Source organism: Nilaparvata lugens, chromosome 13 (genome assembly GCF_014356525.2).
Source record: "Nilaparvata lugens isolate BPH chromosome 13, ASM1435652v1, whole genome shotgun sequence".
NCBI lineage: Eukaryota > Metazoa > Arthropoda > Insecta > Hemiptera > Delphacidae > Nilaparvata > Nilaparvata lugens.
Genome location: NC_052516.1, coordinates 12,137,325 through 12,154,471, shown reverse-complemented (window position 1 = coordinate 12,154,471; position 17,147 = coordinate 12,137,325). Strand labels below are relative to the sequence as shown.

The following is a 17,147-nucleotide window of genomic DNA, read 5'->3' as shown; positions in this document are numbered from 1 at the left end:
AAAATAACTTGATTAATTCAATATGAAGTGATAATTAAGTGTTATATTTAAATATAGTTAGGTGTTTTAATTTCTCCAAATTCAAAATGTTTAGCTTATATATATTTGTGGGCGAAAATTAAACTTGAACGTTTTACAGTAGAAACATAACCAATTTTTTGGACAATTTATTAATTTATCAAAATTTGGGAATGGAATAGATTTGAGCCATGCCTGTTGTTCCTTCCTAATCATATTTATATGAGTTGTGATTCTGTCCACGAATGAATAAATAAATTAAATGAATAATACGAGGATCACATAGTAATAAATGAAAAGAATAATGATCAAGAGAGAACAACAGGCTAAGCCCAAAACTGTAGCTTTAATACATTTTGATAAATGAAACGGTTACCTTTTCGATTTCATAATTTTATTGATAGATCTGAGATAATTTGAACTATCAATATTACTAGAGATTTTCCATTTCCCAGACTAGAATTGGCCTATATCTATATTACCATAGAGAAACAATATCATAGGTAGATATCCCATGGTACAGGGCGTTTATGTCGCAACTTTTACTGTTATCCCAAGCTGATAATCCACGTAGTTCTTTCCCGTGAAGTTATGTGACGCTGGTAGTCTCTCTTATTGTGCCGTTCATACACTCTCACCCTAACAAAACAGTAGAATTCGACAATAATCAACAGTAATCGGCTTGAGATAACAGTAAAAGTTGTGACATAAACGCCCTATACCATGGGATATCTACCTATGCTATTGTTTCTCTATGATATTACTGAGTGCTACAGTGAGGTCCACGTTATAATGGCAGTGGAGAAAGATAGGAGATCAACGTTGCTGATCCTCACTGTCTTGTCAATATCTTCTATAGACGGTAGCTGATACAGGTTTATTGATGTAATATCAGCTGTTCATTCTCGTTTGAAATAATCAATTATATTTTATTAAGCAAGGAAATATATTTTTCAATGATTTCATAATCAATATGAAATATATTGTTGATTATTAATTCTACATTGTTGAAAGCCGATCTGGCAACAGAGCAAAGTGGAAAAGAGATATGGCTATCCGCTTTGTTGAATGATAGACAAGGATAGCAATACCATTGTTAATCAAACACTTCCATTATAACGTGGACCCCACTATAGTATTTGTTTTTGGTGAAGCTATGTGCCGCTGGTAGTCTCACATACTGTGCCGTTCTTACACTCTTACACTCCCAACTAAACAGTAATAATAGCCAATAGTCAACAGTAATTGGCTTGAGTTAACGAAAAATCTGCTTCAAATTTGTATCATAAACGTCCTTTACCGTGGGATATATTCTTGTGCTATCTTTTACCTATGGTTCACACATTAGCAGACTACAAATAGGCTATGTGAACACTCCCATAAGAAACAATACTATTTCTTTTTCAATGAACAAATATCCATTAAAAAGCAAGAAATTATATTTTTAAATAATTTCATAATGAATTTTTATAACTAAGATGAAATATTTTGTTAATTAATTCTACATTGTTAAAAGACGATCTGGCAACAGAGCAAAGTGAGAAAGAGACAGCGCTATTCGCTTTGTTGAATGATAGACAAGGATAGCAATATCATTGCTAATCAAACACAGCCATTATAACGTGGACCCCATTATAGTTTGTAGGAGTGGCCGTAGCCGAGTGGATCAGATGCTGGCTTTATGATTCAGAGGCCCGGGTTCAAATCCCGGCCCGGGCAAGATATTTATCTCGGGCCACTCCCGTGTTTCGGATGGACACGTTAAACCGTTGGTCCCGGCTGCCTAAAAAGCAGTCGTTAGGTCATGTCAGAGGCCCTGAAATTGATCAGCTGCGACCTGAAAACTCTGACACCAGACCTGAGCCAGCCTCGATATTATTATTATTATTATTATTATTATAGTTTGTGTGTTTATGGAAAAGGATATTATTTTATATAATGTTTTTGTTGAAACACCGCCGATTTATGTAGTTGCAACAGAATATTATATTATCGTTATTCAAATTGCATTCAATCTTCATTATGATTGATTAGTTTATTATACCTTATAGAATTCGTTGAATAATCAACAATACGGTCATTTGATGTAAATTAGGGTATAAGCCAGTATTATTATATTGTAACATACATGAATAAAGAACTATAATCTAATCTATAGTGAGGTCCACGTTATAATGGCAGTGGATAAAGATAGAAAAAATGATAAAATAAATCTACATTGTGAGAATTATTAAGGACTGGAATTTTGTGAAGTGAACAACTACAAGACTCAACCTATTTGGGACTATGTGTAACCTCATCTAAATTTGGGAGAGGAATAGCACAAGGTTACCTCATTTTTTCTCTCCCTATCATTTGTATGATGTACTTATTGTATCAATCAATAAATAATGTGGTTATGAAAATAAATAATTACTACTGACCGGAAAACAATTAGTAGGCTTCAGAAGTAGATCCACATCTGTGCCGACATTGAGGTTATGTGAGGCAGGCGACGGTGGATAGAACACATCCTGGATGGGTGACCGGAAAGTGGCCAGAACCGTGGTGCAGCCGGAACCACCACGTTGACACCGCTTACCCCCTCCCTTGGGTGGCACAGTAGTATGCAACAGTTGGATGTGCAGGTTGCGTGATTTTAGCACACCCTGTAGTGCTGTCAGACTGTTTACTGAGCGTAGCATCTGTGGAAAATTGATTGAAATTATGTAACAAATTAACCCGGTTGCACAGAAGCCGGTTAAATTTTAACCGTGATTAACGCCACGAGAACCAATCAGAGAAGGCGTTTTTGAAAAGACGGCTTCTCTGATTGGTTCTCGTGGAATTAACCACGGTTAAAACTTGACCGGCTTTTACGCAACCGGCACATAGAGTTGCAGTCGAATTGAATGCTGGATAAGATAATATAGAGCTTCACTTGACTCTTTGAAAATAAGTCACACATGAGAAAGTGAATCAGGAGAACAAGTAGAAGAATAATTATTGTGTTCTTTCTGGCTCTAAATTTTGTCAAATTACGAAAAATGTTCAAATTAATGGTGATTTGAGTGTGATATTTTTGTTTTTTATTCTGTTTTTAACCTTCAAAATTCTTAGTTTGTCGTTGTTTTTTAATGAAAATGGACTAAATTTTAGAAAAGTGAAACCATAACCCTACTTCGGACTCTTAAAATGTTATCTGAATTTGGGAAAGAAATAGTACAAGGAGTATCCTTAGTTTTTCTCTCCCAATCTGTGCTACTTTGTGAAAATTAAAAATAAATAAATAATAAGAATTAGGAGACAGGAAAGAAGAAGAAGACAGGAAGAGAATAATAAGAAAAGGACAGTATGAGTAGAATAAGAAGGCAAGAAGAGAAGAATGAGGAGAAGAAGAAGGCAGGAGAGGAGAAGAATAAGGAGAAGAAGAAGGCAGGAGGAGAAGAATAAGAAGACAGGAGTGGAGAAGAATGAGGAGAAGAAAACAGGAAGAAGAAGAGGAGGAGGAGGAGGAGGAGAAGAAAAAAAAGAAGAAGAAGAAGTGGAGAAGAATAAGGAGAAGAAGACAGGAAGAAGAAGAGGAGGAGGAGAGGAAGAAAAAGAAGAAGAAGTGGAGAAAAGTGGAGAAGAATAAGGAGAAGAACACAGGAAGAAGAGAAGGAGAAGAAAAGGACAGAAGGAGAAGAATAAAGAGAAGATAAGAGAAGAAGAAGAAGTAGAGGAAGACATGAGAGGAGAACTAGGAGAAGAGGTAGAAGATTAAGAGCCAAGCCTCATGTGGCGTTTTTCAGACAAGTCGGCAAGGCAGGAAGCTCTCCAATTGGCTGAATGGATTCGCGTTGGTGAATCAGCTGATATCAGCCTATCGTGGAGCTTCATGCCCTGCTGACTCGTCTAAAATTAGGACTCTTATGGCTTTGCCCTTAGAAAGATTTGGAAATGTACAGTTTTCACTCTAGAAGGAACAATGATTTTCTTGTTTTTCGATGTGAGGCAGGCGACGGTGGATAGAACACATCCTGGATGGGTGACCGGAAAGTGGCCAGAACCGTGGTGCAGCCGGAACCAACACGTTGACACCGCTTACCCCCTCCTTTGGGTGGCACAGTAGTATGCAACAGTTGGATGTGCAGGTTGCGTGATTTTAACACACCCTGTAGTGCTGTCAGACTGTTTACTGAGCGTAGCATCTGTGGAAAATTGATTGAAATTGTGTAACAAATAGGCCCGGTTGCATAAAAGCCGGTTAAATTTTAACAGTGTGTACGTTCTGTGTACAGTAGATTGTTCCAGTTCCAATCGTAAATTGTTCCATCACGTGACTAGTGCAAAATGTTCCCATGGAACGCCATTTCAAAATCGTTGGTTCAAGCTTTTGGCGCGCACATATAAAGTTGATTTACACTAAACTGTGTCGTTTACTAGCTGCGTGAATGAAGAAAGGCTGTTTTACAAACCTACCGTCTAGAAAAGTGTAAATTCCTTTTATTCCATTACTCTCAAATTTTCTATCGAGAAAAATTCATTTAATGAATGGTTATCAAACATCATATTGTTGGTTATGTATTCTATGCTATGCTATGGTGAACAAACTATCAGCGCATGCGCAGAGAAGCAAGCAGACTACAATAATCGACCAATGAGAGCTCAGATAGTTGGAACTGTACCAGGTCGGACAATTTACCACACTTCGACTGTGGGGCAGGATTTTGGAACTGGAACAGGTTTCTGGTACAGAATCTGTCAAAATTCCTCCCATGGAACGTGGAACTTTTAAACCTGGTAAATTGTGAATCGGACAATTTACCACATTCCATGTACACAGAACGGGCCCAGTGATTAACTCCACGAGAACCAATCAGAGAAGCCGTATTTTAAAAAACAGTTGCAGTCAAATTGAATAAAATATAAGATAAAATAGAGCTTCACTTGACTCTTTGAAAATAAGTCACACATGAAAAGGTGAATCATGAGAACAAGTAGAAGAATAAGAATAAGGAGACAGGAATGGAGAAGAAGACACGAAGAGAATAATAAGAAAAGACAGAAGTAAAAAAAAAATAATAATTAGAAGGAGTAGAATAAGGAGAAGAGAAGAAGAATGAGGAGGAGAAGAAGAGAGCAGGAGAGGAGAAGAATAAGGAGAAGACAGGAGTGAGGAAGAATAAGGATAAGAAGACAGGATAAGAAGACCAGTAGTTTTCCAGTTATTGAGTATTTAATGACCGGGAGTAGGCATATTCTGAAAATATCGAAAAATCGATATATCTCGAAAACTAAGGTCGATAGGAAAAAAGTTTACTGAACATTTTTTGTCAGAAATGTCGAGTAAAATGTATGGTCAACGGCTGGTACAACCTTGGTGGGACACCCTGTATATTGACTTTCTTTGTACGGTTTAATAAAATAATAAAGTAAACTGGAAAAGGGTACATAGATATTTCAATTTTTACAATGAAATTATATTATTGAAAAACATATAACAAATTAATTTATTAATCTGTTCACCTTATGAAATCGGAATTTCTCGTGAAACAGGAGCGGGAATGATGGAGCAATCGCCTTGGTGTTAACTGAGAGACCAAGCATGGCTATTCTCAACTCTATACGTCCTTTTGGGCACAGCCATACTCCTGGACATGTTACCTAGAGGATATAAATATAAAACAGTTTTAACATGAAACAAGTAAAAGTTATTAAACTAGGTAGTTAAAAAAAACTACAGATTACAATATAATATTTTTACTGAGATATTTATTTATTTCATTGGCAATTACAGATCATAATTATAATAAATATAATATGATTGGGAGAAGACAACAGGCATAGCCCAAAACTGTCTTCTCCCAAATTTTAACAAATAAAAGTTTCAAAAAAGAATAAGGTTAAGATTTCACTTTCACTTCAAAAAGTCCAATTTCCACTTCAAAACTAATAACTAAACTAAAAATTTTGAATTTTGATATTTAAAACTGATAAAAAACAAAAATATTAATTGCAATTATTCAAAAACTAATTAATTAATTATTATTATTAGACAAAAATTAAAATAAATGCTGTAATCAAGATATTTGAAGATGGTCTAGTCGGTACAATTCACAAGTGTTAAGTGGAATTATTATCAGTATCAACTATTTATTTATTGCATCAATAGGAAAAATACAACATAATCAATTACACCAATCATATATGTTCCAGTGCACTGTTTGGAAATATGTACCCGGCTAGACCATGTACAAATGTCTACAGATGGGAATAAATTGTAAGATGCATTTGTTCAAATGCTAATATGGATATCCCAAATAAATGCTGTAATTCACCCCGAAGACTTCTGCTGCTGCAAATATTGACAACAGGGTAGACAGCTAGATTGATTGATTGAGTACTTTATTTATGTAGATTTCAATATATACTGGCTTATACACTTACATACAATAGCTTACAATACAGCAGAATTATAGATGAATTTACATAGTATAGACTAAGAAAATAATTATTGAACTGTATATGATATGAAAAAGCAATTTGTTATATAATAACTATAGATAATAATCATATTGTTATGCATCTACATAAATTGGCGGAGCTTTGGACATATCAATGTCCATTCTTCGGAAAGAATATTAAAAATATCCTCCCCACTAACTCTCTACCAAATAGATAGAGATTCGATGTTAGCCCGGGCTGACAAATAATTTTTGAATAGTAGCGCTCATCGAATTTCCATCTATAGTGAGGTTCACGTTATAATGACAGTATATTATTACAGAATACTTTATTGAATTCTAGAAGCATAAAATGATTCCGTTTATCCACCATGTTCCGTGATAAACGCTGTACTAGGAGGTTTGAGGTTAGATTCTATTATACTCTGAAAATTGAATTTGAATAGTTTATAATATCTCATTTGTATTTCATTCATCCAAATAAAATGATAGTATCTTATTGCAAAAACTTTATTCAATTCTAGAAGCATAAACTGATTCCGTTTCATAAACTATTTTGTAAACACGTTCACATCAAATCAGAATCAGCTGACTTCAAGGTTATTTTACAGCCTAGGGCCGTAAAAATTTTACCGGCCTGGTCAGAAAACAATCACTTTCGGCCTCCATATGAGGCATGTAAACCAGCTCATTACATCCAAGTGGGGCGAAAAAATTTTTTCGCCACACTTGGATGTAATGAGCTGGTTTACGTGCGTCATATGGAGGCCGAAAGTGATTGTTTTCCGACCAGGCCGGTAAAACTTTACGGCCCTAGGGCTGTAAAATGACCTTGAATAACAGCTGATCGTGTCCGATCCCGATCTCACAAAAGTCATAGAGAGATAATCTCATAACGACTGTAATAATCTATATAATTATGTATCGTGAATCGCGGTATTATGTCTATAATATATTTTATAAATTACTGTTTAATAATTTAATATTATTGTGTTTTTGATATCAAACAATGAATACAATGGCTGCATTGTCCATTGTCAGAAAGGTACGTATCGCAAGTATTTAAAAGTGAAGAATCGAATTTGAAATCAAAGTACAATAATTGTATCAATATTTAAAAGTGAGGTAGAGTAATAATTGTTTCTTTTTATTATCGAATTCCACTTCTTAATGCAATACAATCAACTATAATAACAAGAAAATACAGCAGAGATCTGAAGTTTAAGGTAAGCCTACTGGTGAAACTCAGCCTTGACTAAAAAATTCCTAGTAATTTTTCCGTATTTCATTATTAAAACTTTTAGATAATTTTTCTTTAATATTGAACCATATAGAGAAAACATTAGGCCCACTCAAGATTGAATCTTCGAATGTTTTCTCTATGATTTCAGAGCAATATTTTGTTGTGAAAATGCCGGCAAACCGGCTTCAAATTAATATGCTGCTATACACTATATTATAGTAGCCTACATACGTTACCTGACTTAATTCAGAGTGAAAATTTTATTGTGAAACAGATAATAATATTAATTTTAATAATATAAGTCATGAGCCAAAGTCTGTTGTACCTTTGACTATAGAAAGAACCTTCTTCTATAGAAAGAACAACCTTCTTTCTATAGTCAAAGGTTGTACGCTTTTTAGGCGTAAAGTAAACTTTTTTAGAAGTCTAGTTTACAGTATTACGTGTATGCTAAGAGTTATCAGTCAGGCCTCTTCCTTCAACAATACCCAATAGCATTAATTTATTAATCTGTTCACCTTATGAAATCGGAATTTCTCGTGAAACAGGAGCGGGAATGATGGAGCAATCGCCTTGGTGTTAACTGAGAGACCAAGCATGGCTATTCTCAACTCTATACGCCCTTTTGGGCACAGCCATACTCCTGGACATGTTACCTAGAGGATATAAATATAAAACAGTTTTAACATGAAACAAGTAAAAATTAAACTAGGTATGTAAAAAAACTAAAGATTACAATATATATAATATAAATATATATAAATTGAAATGGGACAGTTTTGGGCATGAGCCTGTTGTGCCTTTCCTCATGTTAAGTACTTGTACACAATGTGATAAATAAATAAATAATATTTTTAACAGATGAAAATTACTGAGATATTGCAATTATTCAAAAGCTAATGAATTAATTATTATTATTAGACAAAAATTAAAATAAATGCTGTAATCAAGATATTTGAAGATGGTCTAGTCGGTACAATTCACAAGTGTTAAGTGGAATTATTATCAGTATCAACTATTTATTTATTGCACCAATAGGAAAAATACAACATAATCAATTACGCTAATCATATATGTTCCAGTGCACTGTTTGGAAATATGTACCCGGCTAGACCATGTACAAATGTCTACAGATGAGAATAAAGAGACATATGAGATTTGAGTTGTGCTGCTGTTCAATATTTGTAATTTATATTTTGTACATTTCTATTTTTACGAATTATTGCAATTAACTTTAACTGTCTGTATATTTAATATTAATTTCTTTCATTTTATATAGTAGTTTTTCAACATCCTGTTTCCCTCGATATTGTTATTATGTTATTTATAGCGACTCATTCCTGCGCTCAGGTTAAACCTTTGCAGGGATTTTTTCTTCTCAATGTGTCTTGTAAATTGTCATATAAGGATTAGGTTGGACAAGTTTTGTGAAAGTGTTGTATTTTATAATGTAAATTTGTTTTTTGAAGAATAAATTATTTTGATTTGATTTTGATTTGAATTTGATTTGAATTGGAAGAAGCATTTGTTCAAATGCTAATATGGAAATCCCAATTAAATGCTGTAATTCACCCCGAAGACTTCTGCTACTGCAAATATTGACAACAGGGTAAACAGCTAGATGGAGATTCGATGTTAGCCCGGGCTGACAAATAATTTTTGAATAGTAGCGCTCATCGAATTTCCATCTATAGTGAGGTCCGCGTTATAATGACAGTATTTGATCAACTTTGGTTTTGCTATCCTTGTCTATCATTCGACAAAGGCGGTGGTACTATCCTTTTCTAGGTCCACAACGATGCCAATTATGTATTTTACAGTGTAGAAATATAATTAATGGAGAGAATCGGCATCGCAATTCATCTATCTTTATCCACTGCCATTATAACGTGGACTTAGCTGTTTACCCTGTTGTCAATATTTGCAGTAGAAGAATTCTTCGGGGTGGATTTGAATGAATGAATGAATAAATTTTATTTGCCAAAAACAAAATACAAAAAAGCTTTACAAAAAATAAATATAAGTTAAGTTATGCTACTGCACTTAAACCAAGATACATACATTTATTTAATTAGATATAATAACGAAATAATATCCTTTTCATTACAAACAATAGTTTTAAAATGAAGATTCAATTTATGATCACATGCATAAGTACAGTAGGTGAGGTAAAAACACCGGCAAAAGGAAGATTCCTTGTGCGCCAGTGTGAGTCGTAAATCAGCTTAATCAGGGATGTAATACATAAACTTGAATCTAGCGTATGATTACGGCATTTATTTGAATTTTCGTCTAATAATAATCATATTTTTGAAACAAATCAATAGAATATTGTATCTACTAAAGAAACACTTATTGAAATTCCATTACATATTGATTGATACCTGGGTGTTAAGTCACCGTCCCGGTTACTGCTGATACGCCATTGGTGGTTTACTGGTGTCCCAGCTTTTTGACACTTGGATACCACTTGTTTTTTAGTAGTGTCATAGATTTTCAACAATTATTGAACTAAACCGGTGTCATAGATTGCTTGACATTTAATCACCATTGGTGTCTTACTGGTGTCCTAAGGTGGTGCGTACAGACTTTCGCTCTGCTCCGCAACCGAACGTCGCTCCAGCAGAGCGATTGATGATCGACCGGCGAGCAACAGTGGTTCGACCGGGGAACGCGAGAAGATCTAACATCTTCCGTAACGTTCATGATGGGTGCGTGGGCGGAGCGACTGTGGTCCGATGGTGGTACGAGGGAGGAGCGTGCTCGGTGCGGGTTGGGAGCGCGAATATGTGTACGCAGCTCTAGATTTTTTAATACTTGAACACCACCGCGGTGTCCTATAGTGAGATCCACGTTATAATGGCAGTGGATAAAGATAGAAGAATAGCGATGCCGATTCTCTGCATTAATTATATTTCTACACTGTCAAAAACATAATTGTCACCGTTGTGGACCTAGAAAAGGATAGTACCACCGGCTTTGTCGAATGATAGACAAGGATAGATAGCAAAACCAAAGTTGATCAAATACTGTCATTATAACGTGGACCTCACTATAGCTTGCTTGACACTCTAATGCCCTAATGTTATACACGCTTTTTTACAAATTACAATATAATATGTGCCGGTTGCACAAATGTCGGTTAAATTTAAACAGTGATTAATTTCACAGAACCAATCCCGTCTTTTCAAACCCGCCTTCTCTGATTGGTTCTTGTAAAATTGATCACGGTTAAAATTTAACCGGCTGTTGAGCAACCGGGCCTATGAGTATCAGATTAGGCTAGAATTGAAAATCTCATTTCAAAGTTTGAAAAAAGAATTTTAGTAAATGACAGTCACTAGTTTAGAAGCAGATTAAATTTAGAATTATAGTTGAATAAATGCATAAATTGTTAAGTAGCATTTTACAACAAATAAAGAGAGTAAAGCCGCGTTTAATACCTTCAGCTTCATCCATTACCCACAATTGTGGGATCGATGGCGTCAAAAAATCAAAACACGTACACACACATGAAAAAAAATGTAACAGTTCAGGGGCCCGTTTCACAAAGGTACAAGTAGGTTACAAGTCTTGTTGCCAACCATGGTTTTGGAGAACAGCTGATTACTAGCGTTTCACAAAAGCAGAATTGTAAACTTGTAGTTACAATGAATTTCTACAAGTTTACAAGTGATTTGCTTGTTACGAACAAGTGTTTCACAAGGATTTTCATTGTAGTCAACAATTTTTGTCGAAATTACTTGTTCGTAACTATGAAATTTCTACCGAAGTGGAAAGCTATGTAAAGGATTTACAAGAGATCATTAAAATGATTTTAAATATTCAATAAATATTTCTAATAGCCTAATCAAAAATGCCCTATATTCCTCTATAATTCATTATTTTGGAAATATATGCATCAGGAAATTGAATTCAATAAATTTCCAAAATAGTTATTAATGTGTTACCTCATAGGTTATGTGTACAATAGTATAATATGTACACAGTGTATATAGTATACATCATATATAGTACATCTACTATATTGAATTGAATTGAATTTATTGCCAAAAATCACATACAAATATTTGTACAATACAATCACTAAAGTATGCAATATACAATCACCTAAAAATATACATTTATTGTAACTTGCACAACAATAATTATCAATGTAATCAATGTAATATTCAGCACTGCCAACATAAGAGTCCTTGTGTGTTGGCAGTGAGTTGCGGTTAAATTATTCTGCTTCAATTCAGGTCAAGTAAGAAGCGATATAAAAATTAAAATAAAAAGAGCTAAAGAAAGTATTACAGCAATATACAAAAGTCTCAAAGGCTCAGAAAAAAAATTAAAAACTTAAGAATAGTACATACTATATGACAAAGTAGAATCCAATTAACCACTGTGACGTCTTGAGGCCATCATGAAGTGAATATTTCACACAGGGAATACATAAAAATATACGATAAAAAAAAAAGATGATGAGGGAACATTTACAATACCGTGTTCGAGAACGTGAAAATGAAAAAACCATTGCTCAATGTTTTTAGTAACAATGCTTGTTGGATACAATATTATACTTTATACAACTAGTTTGAAGAATATGTTATGCTCAATCCAATAATCTATGCTTTTGCTTAAATTACGTGTCATTTGTTTATCTATAAAATCGTTTGGAATTTTATTTATAATGTAGCTGCAATAATAGGTAAATTGATGCCTGCATATGGTTAGCTTAATGAGTTCTGTGTTGAATCTATTGTTAGGACGTGTATTATGGGGTGTTATGTGTGCAGGAAAATTAGATTTATTCTTATTGATATGGAGTATTATATTTTTCATATAATTCTGTCTTATTGTAGGGACCTTAAATTCAAGAAAAATGTCCCTACTAGGATAGAGTCGAGGTCTTCCTAATGCTGCTCTTATAATATGTTTTTGTAAGATAAATAATTTCTTCAGATGTGTATCATAAGCAGCTCCCCATACTTCATTAATATATTGAAATAATGAGTGAGCGTATGCAAAGTAAATTTTCCGTATAATGTCTATGTTTTTTATTTTATTTATTTTGTAAAAAATGTAAATGAGGTATTTCAACTTTGAGCACAAATAATCTATGTGTTTGTTCCATTTTAAATGTTGATCCAATAATATACCAAGATATTTAATCGTGTGAACCCTTTCTAATGTTTTTTGTGCTTCTGTATTATCTGTAGAGTTTTCATTGTTATTATTTGTTGTCCCTATTTTAAGATTTAAATCTGTTGCTGGTTGTCCAGTTATATTGGGTGAAAAGGTGATATACTTAGTTTTGTCAGCGTTTAAAGTCAGGATATGTTCTTGAAGCCATTTTCTAATAATTATTAGGTTTCTATTGGCTATATTGAAAGTTTCTACCCAGCTTTTGCCGCTGAAGATCAATACAGTGTCATCTGCAAAAGACAGAGTGGTGCAATCTTGGAGGTTTAGTTTGAGTAGGTCATTCACATATAACAAAAAAAGAACTGGTGAAAGCACAGAACCTTGAGGCAAGCCGAAACCTGACGTATATTTAATATCAGTTTGACCCTGAAGATGTAGGTATTGTTTCCTTTCAGTCAAATATGAAGAAAATAAATCATTTGCTGCACCTCTAATTCCAGCCCTATCTAATTTGTTTAATAATATATTGTGAGGTATCGTATCAAAAGCTTTTGATAGATCCATGAACACTGCAAGAGTTTTTCTATTGCTATTAAAATTGTCAAAAATTATTTTGTTCAAGTGGATGACTGCATCTTTAGTAGACTTATTTTTTTGAAAACCAAATTGCTTTTCATTTATTATATTTTCTTTCTCTAAAAAACTCATAATTCTGTTTTTTATTATTTTTTCTAATATTTTGGAAAGGTTACTTATCAAGCTTATCGGTCTATAATTTTCTGGTTTTTTTAAATCTCCGGTTTTAGGTATTGGGATGATTCTGGCTTCTCTGAACTTTTTTGGGAATATCCTTCATTTAAACATTTGTTGAATATATGTTCTAAGGGTCCAGTTATGTGGTGAGAAATTTTTTTTATGAAAGGTCCTGTGAAGTTATCTGGTCCTGGTGTAGATTTGTTTTTCAACTGATTTATAATTGACATTATTTCGTTTGAGTTTGTGGGGTTGAGAAAGATACTGTGCTGACATGAATTTGATAGCGATCGAGGAACTGGGATATCACTTACATTTCCTGATATTTTTCTGGCAAATGATACACCCACGTTAGCAAAGTAATCGTTGAGTATATCTGCATCTAGGCTTATTTCTTTTGTGTTTTTCTTTATTTCCAGCAGCTCGTTAATGTATTCCCAAGTTTTCTTGGCGTTATTCCTATGTTCATCGAACTTCTCATTAAAATAATCTATTTTTGCCCTTTTTATTAAATTATTTAAAGTATTCCGGTAGTTTTTGTAGCGGGTTTGCAATTCAATATTGTTTGGCTGTCGTGAGAGCTTCCTGTGTAATTTGTCTCTTTCTCGGATTGCATTGACTAGACTGGGTGTTATCCATTTTTTTACTGGTTTGTTTTTTTTACTTAATCTGATTGTTTTTGTTCTTTTATTTGTGAGTTGTGTCAATTTTTCTATGAAATTGCTAACCATTGCATCGATATTGTCGGTGTTGTAAATATCAGCCCAGTTTTCAACCTGTAAGTCAGCTATTAATCCGTCAAAGTCAGTTACAGTTTTGGTCCATAATTCCCCTGCTACCGCGTTATTTTTCAAGGCTTCACTCAAGTGCAGTGAAACACTGTAATGGTCTGTTATGTTAGTTTTAATAATCACGCCACGCTGCAGGTCTCTAATGTTTCCCCCCTCCTTGAAAAATATGTGGTCTATGCAGGTACCATTTCCATTCACTATCCTTGTCGGCTTGTTAATGTAGGATTTAAATCCGTTGATATGCAGAGTACTCAAGTACTCATTTGTTAAACTATTGTTTTCTAAAATATTAAGATTTATATCGCCCATTAAAATTACATTGGTAGTGTCCTTCATTCTGTTCAAACAAGCGTCTAGACTTGAAATGAAATTATTAATGTTGGTAGCTGGAGAGCGATAAATTAAAATTATTGTGTATTTGATGTTATCAATTGAACAAACTATACAGATTGAATTCGATTCTTCGATATCCAAATCAATTATTTCAAAATGAAAATTTTTATCAACAAATAAACATATCCCATCACACTTTGAATGTTTACTTTTATTCTGTACAACATTATATCCTTCAAGACCGTAAGTGAAATGAGCATCATCCGTAATTCCACGTTTCTGAGGCAATAATATGAAATTTGAAGTTTATATTTCCTAAATAATGAACCAGTTCTTCAAAGTTTTTATTCAGGCTTCTTATATTAGTATGAAAAAAATTCAATAAGTTTTTATTGCTTATGTTATGTGGTTCGAAAGAGAATAAATCATCTATTTCACTTGTATCATGATAGCCTATGAGATCATCATCACATTCAAGAACTGACATATATTTTTCTATAAGAGTATAATACTATTCTGTAAAATTTATAATAATATTAATTGTAATGAAAAAGAAAAAAAAACAAAGAAAGTAAGTTAATAAGGAAGAAGATAAAAAAATATGTTAAACCGAGCGGGTAAAGTTATTTACCAATCTTGCGACTTCGCGCCGCGCCTCTTTTAAACAAGAAAATGGTCTTTCCAACCCATAGAAGGATCCAGAAAACTCAAATTAAAAAAATTTGTGAGAATTATTTAAACAAAAGAAGCAGTTTTTGCTAAACCAAATAACAAGAAATGGGTTCAGAGTTGCATAAATAAGCAAGTTGAGTAGAAATGGAGTTTGGAATAAAACAAGCTGACACCGTGATCGTAATAGCAAAAACCATTGAATAAACTGTTTCAATCGCCCCCCACAATTATTCTATAATGCATGCACTCACAGCACTGAATCACTCTGAAGATAATTCCAGGGTTTGGCACGCAGCTAGAAAAATACCACAGACAATATCAGATTGCTATTTCGGCCTCCACCGCTATCTGAATTGTCACAACCAATAATTGCACCTAACACCGATATCTGATTGCGATAACTGAATTTGTACAAACGCAATCTTATCATAATAATTACAGGAGGCAGTATAACAGATTGGATACTAGTGTAGGCTACAGCTTAGTCATTCTTAACTTCACTGAGAGCGAAAGAAAGAGATAACAATAAATGATAATGAAACGAAAAAGAAGAATTTATTGATAAGTTGTTATTGTAATTGCAGGGCAAAAGGTATCTCTGAACTGCACTGTGAAAACGTTTTAGCTATAAGCCGTCGGATATTGCAGAAGTCACAATAATAATAATAGTAATGCCCAGCTTATCAGAGTAATTCATTCACATACATTTGCCTGGCAATCATTAGATTAAAGAGTTTTCAATTTTAATATCAATATGTTTCTTTACACAGAGTTTCATGCACGAGTACATGATTTATATAATGTAAATTTCATGTGCATATCTATATAGATTCATATGTAAGCATAATATAGCCTTATTAATACTTAAGTATATACATCAATCACCAAGATAAGCCATTTAACAACCAAAGTGAATCTGCTGTGCTTATTTCATTCCATCTCAAAAATTTTTTACTATTTCACATGGAGCAAATTTATTTCTTCCAACAACGGATAAATAACACTTTAAAACATACGGAATCGTAGTCTATCATCAATTTAAACCATAGCAGCAATAAAAGCTTCCAGATCCTTATCACTGTTAATCATTGACACTTTTCCCTTATCCACTGGTCTTACTTTTATGTTTCCTGCTCTATCCACCCACACATATTTAAAATCCTTCTCTTTTTGGAGCTTCTTTAGTTGCGATAGAATCTTTCTACGTACCAGAGTAAGTGACAAATTGATGAACACTGGGCGATCCTCCGCTTGAAAACCGACGTCGCGAGTGGAAAGTCTCCTCACGTGTTTCTTCTTATCTAGTACCTTGTGCGCGTCATCTCGTCGTACGAATTTGACGATGATCCCGGGGGAGTGTTGGTTTGCCCCCTTGGGCAGGCGGTGGCAGCTGTCTATCGCCTCCGGACCCAGGTCAACTCCGACTGCTTTACACGTGGCTAGCACAACGTCTCTAGTATTTTCCCCATGCACAGTAGGAACCCCGTGTATCTCGAGCATGTTTCTACGGCCATACTGTTCGAGTGAATCCACCCTATCGTTAAGCACCTCTACACTTGTTTTTAGTTTAGTGTTTTCAGTTTTTAAGTGCAATATTATATCCTGCTGGGCCTTTATTATACCCTCCAGCCTAATTAATGTGTCAGAATTTGCACTGATCTTATTCAAACAAGTTTCAAGCGAAAGTTCTAATCTTGCCTGACCCTCACCAAATTTTTTTTCAAGGTCGGACATAGTTGTCCTGAAGCAATCCGCTGATACGTCGGACAGAGTACT

General features: G+C 34.1%; 1 protein-coding gene across 4 annotated transcripts in view; it reads right to left on the bottom strand.

Annotated features, from left to right (window-relative positions):
• The window catches only part of LOC111064137, a 34,950-nt gene that overhangs the window by 16,954 nt on the left and 849 nt on the right, over positions 1–17,147 (bottom strand). For 2 of the 4 annotated variants that reach the window (XM_039439839.1, XM_039439840.1), the window contains exons 2-3: positions 5,509–5,646; positions 2,442–2,702 (exon numbers count right to left, since the gene is read on the bottom strand). In XM_039439839.1, the coding sequence (XP_039295773.1) occupies positions 2,442–2,702; positions 5,509–5,646 (399 nt within the window). Of the gene's footprint in view, positions 1–2,441; positions 2,703–3,988; positions 4,191–5,508; positions 5,647–8,207; positions 8,346–17,147 lie in introns of all 4 variants that reach the window. The other 2 variants (XM_039439837.1, XM_039439838.1) reach the window with 2 other exon arrangements.